We start from the raw sequence: 2,422 nt of genomic DNA, 5'->3' as shown, positions 1-2,422 counted from the left end.
TCTCCTGACCTCGTGATCCACCCGTCTCGGCCTCCCAAAGTGCTGGGATTACAGGCTTGAGCCACCGCGCCCGGCCTTTTTGTATTTTTAATAGAGACAGAGTTTCACCATGTTGCCCTGGCTGGTGTAGAACTCCTGACCTCGTGATTCGCCCACCTCGGCCTTCCAGGTGTTGGGATTACAAGCGTGAGCCACCATGCCTGGCCTATGTTTTTTAATTTAAAAAAATTATTATACATCCCAGCAGCAGAAGGAAACTTCAGGAATATTTGTAATGTCAAACTCTTTACTATTCTTATGAGGGATAGAAATTTATTTATGGAATTTTGAGAAATTTATTTATTTATTTATTTATTTATTTATTTTTGAGACAGAGTCTCACACTGTTGCCCAGGCTGGAGTGCAGTGACGCGATCTTGGCTCACTGCAACCTCCACCTCCCAGGTTCAAGCGATCCTAGTGCTTCAGCCTCCTTAGTAGCTGGAACTACAGGAGCGTGCCACTATGCCCAGCTACTTTTTGTATTTTTAGTAGAGACAGGGTTTCACCATGCTGGCCAAGCTAGTCTTGAACTCCCAACCCAAGGTGACCAGCCAGCCTCAGCCTGCCAAAGTGCTGAGATTACAGGCATGAACCACAGTACCCAACCATGTCTCTGTTTTTGTTTTGGTGAAGGAGAAGGACATATGGTCTCAAAAAACTTGAGTAACTACAGGGCACATTCAGATGGAAAAGAGTTATGACAGTGTTCTTCCGGGCTGTGGAAGGACATAGAAGTTGGTCATTTTCGTATCATATGCCTCTATGTAACTTTTTTTTTTTTTTTTTGAGACAGAGTCTCGCTCTGTCGCCCAGGCTAGAGTGCAGTGGCGTGATTTTGGCTCACTGCAACCTCCACATCCCGGATTCAAGCGATTTTCCTGCCTCAGCCTCCTGAGTAGCTGGGAGTACAGGTGCCCACCACCACACCCGACTAATTTTTGTATTTTTAGTAGAGACGTGGTTTCACCATGTTGGCCAGGATGGTCTTGATCTTCTGACCTCGTGATCTACCCACTTTGGCCTCCCAAAGTGCTGGGATTACAGGCGTGAGCCACCGCACCTGGCCTGACATTTTCTTTTTATTATTCTGTTGAATAATTTGTAATCTGATGTATGATACTCTTTTAGGAAAACATAGATGCATCATTTGGCTTTTCAAACCCTATGCCCAGCCTGGGCAACATAGTGGGACCTCATCTCTACCAAAAAAAAAACAAAATAGCTGGGCATGGTGGCATGCACCTGTGGTCACAGCTACTTGGGAGGCTGAGATGGTAGGATTGCTTGAGCCCGGAAGTTCGAGGCTGCAGTGAGTTATGATCCTACCAGTGCACTCCTACCTGAGCGACAGAACGACACCCAGTCTCAAAAACAAACAAATGCAAAAACACAACCGTATCCCCTATTGCTCCTCTCAGGGCAATGTTTTGTACTGGCTCCTATTGAAGTTCATAATGATTCTGTAGGAGAGATGGGAAGAAGTCCCTGGGCTTTATGGTTTGCCTAAAATTGGTTGATTTCGTTGTATAGAGCAGATAGATTTTTCATCTCTGGCAAAATGTTGCCACTATGTATCCCTTTTCCTCTTGGATTTGATCTTAGAGTCACTTCTAAAATAGTTTCTACTTTAACTTTTTGGGAATTTGACTGTGGCATCATTTAAGAACTATTTTCAAGAACACTAGAGACCCACCCAGACATGAGTTATGTTGATTACTTTATATGTGACCATTTTCACTGTTCCAGGTCTCTTATTCTTGATTGTAGGTGAGATTGCCATGCGTGGTGGTGTGGGAGAAGAGAATGAGAAACTGTGGAGCTTTACCAAAAAGGCCTCGCACATTCAGTTGGACAGGTAAAAGAGTTGTGCCATTTGGACTTACTTTTAAGCATTTAAACTATGTCTGCTTTTTTCCTTCCTCTGTTCAAGATTCTGATTAAGGGAGATAGAGAATATATATCTCAAGGTTTTCAGGCTAGGCATGGTGGTTTACACCTGTAATCCCAGCACGTTGGGAGGCCAAGGCAGGCAGATCGCTTGAGGTCAGGAGTTTGAGACCAGCCTGGCCAACATGTTGAAACCCCATCTCTACTAAAAATATAAAAATTAGGCGGGCATGGTGGCACATGCCTGTAATCCAGCTACTTGGGGAGGCTGAGACAGGAGAATTGCTTGAACCCTGGAGGCAGATGTTGCAGTGAGCCAAGATTGCACCACTACACTCCATCCTGGGCAACAGAGCAAGACTCCGTCTCAAAATAAATATAAAATAAAATAAAAAATTATCTGGAGGCCGGGCGCGGTGGCTCAAGCCTGTAATCCCAGCACTTTGGGAGGCCGAGACGGGCGGATCACGAGGTCAGGAGATCGAGACCATCC

General features: G+C 45.1%; 1 protein-coding gene across 1 annotated transcript in view; it reads left to right on the top strand.

The window, feature by feature from the left end:
• The window catches only part of CRLF3 (cytokine receptor-like factor 3), a 74,856-nt gene that overhangs the window by 36,297 nt on the left and 36,137 nt on the right, over nt 1–2,422 (top strand). The window contains exon 3 of the mRNA XM_011937698.1: nt 1,810–1,897. Coding sequence (XP_011793088.1) covers nt 1,810–1,897 — 88 coding nt within the window. The remainder of the gene's footprint in view (nt 1–1,809; nt 1,898–2,422) is intronic.

This window comes from Colobus angolensis, unplaced genomic scaffold (assembly GCF_000951035.1).
Source record: "Colobus angolensis palliatus isolate OR3802 unplaced genomic scaffold, Cang.pa_1.0 Scaffold167, whole genome shotgun sequence".
In the NCBI taxonomy this organism is placed as follows: Eukaryota; Metazoa; Chordata; class Mammalia; order Primates; family Cercopithecidae; genus Colobus; species Colobus angolensis.
This window is presented reverse-complemented; position numbering and strand designations above follow the sequence as displayed.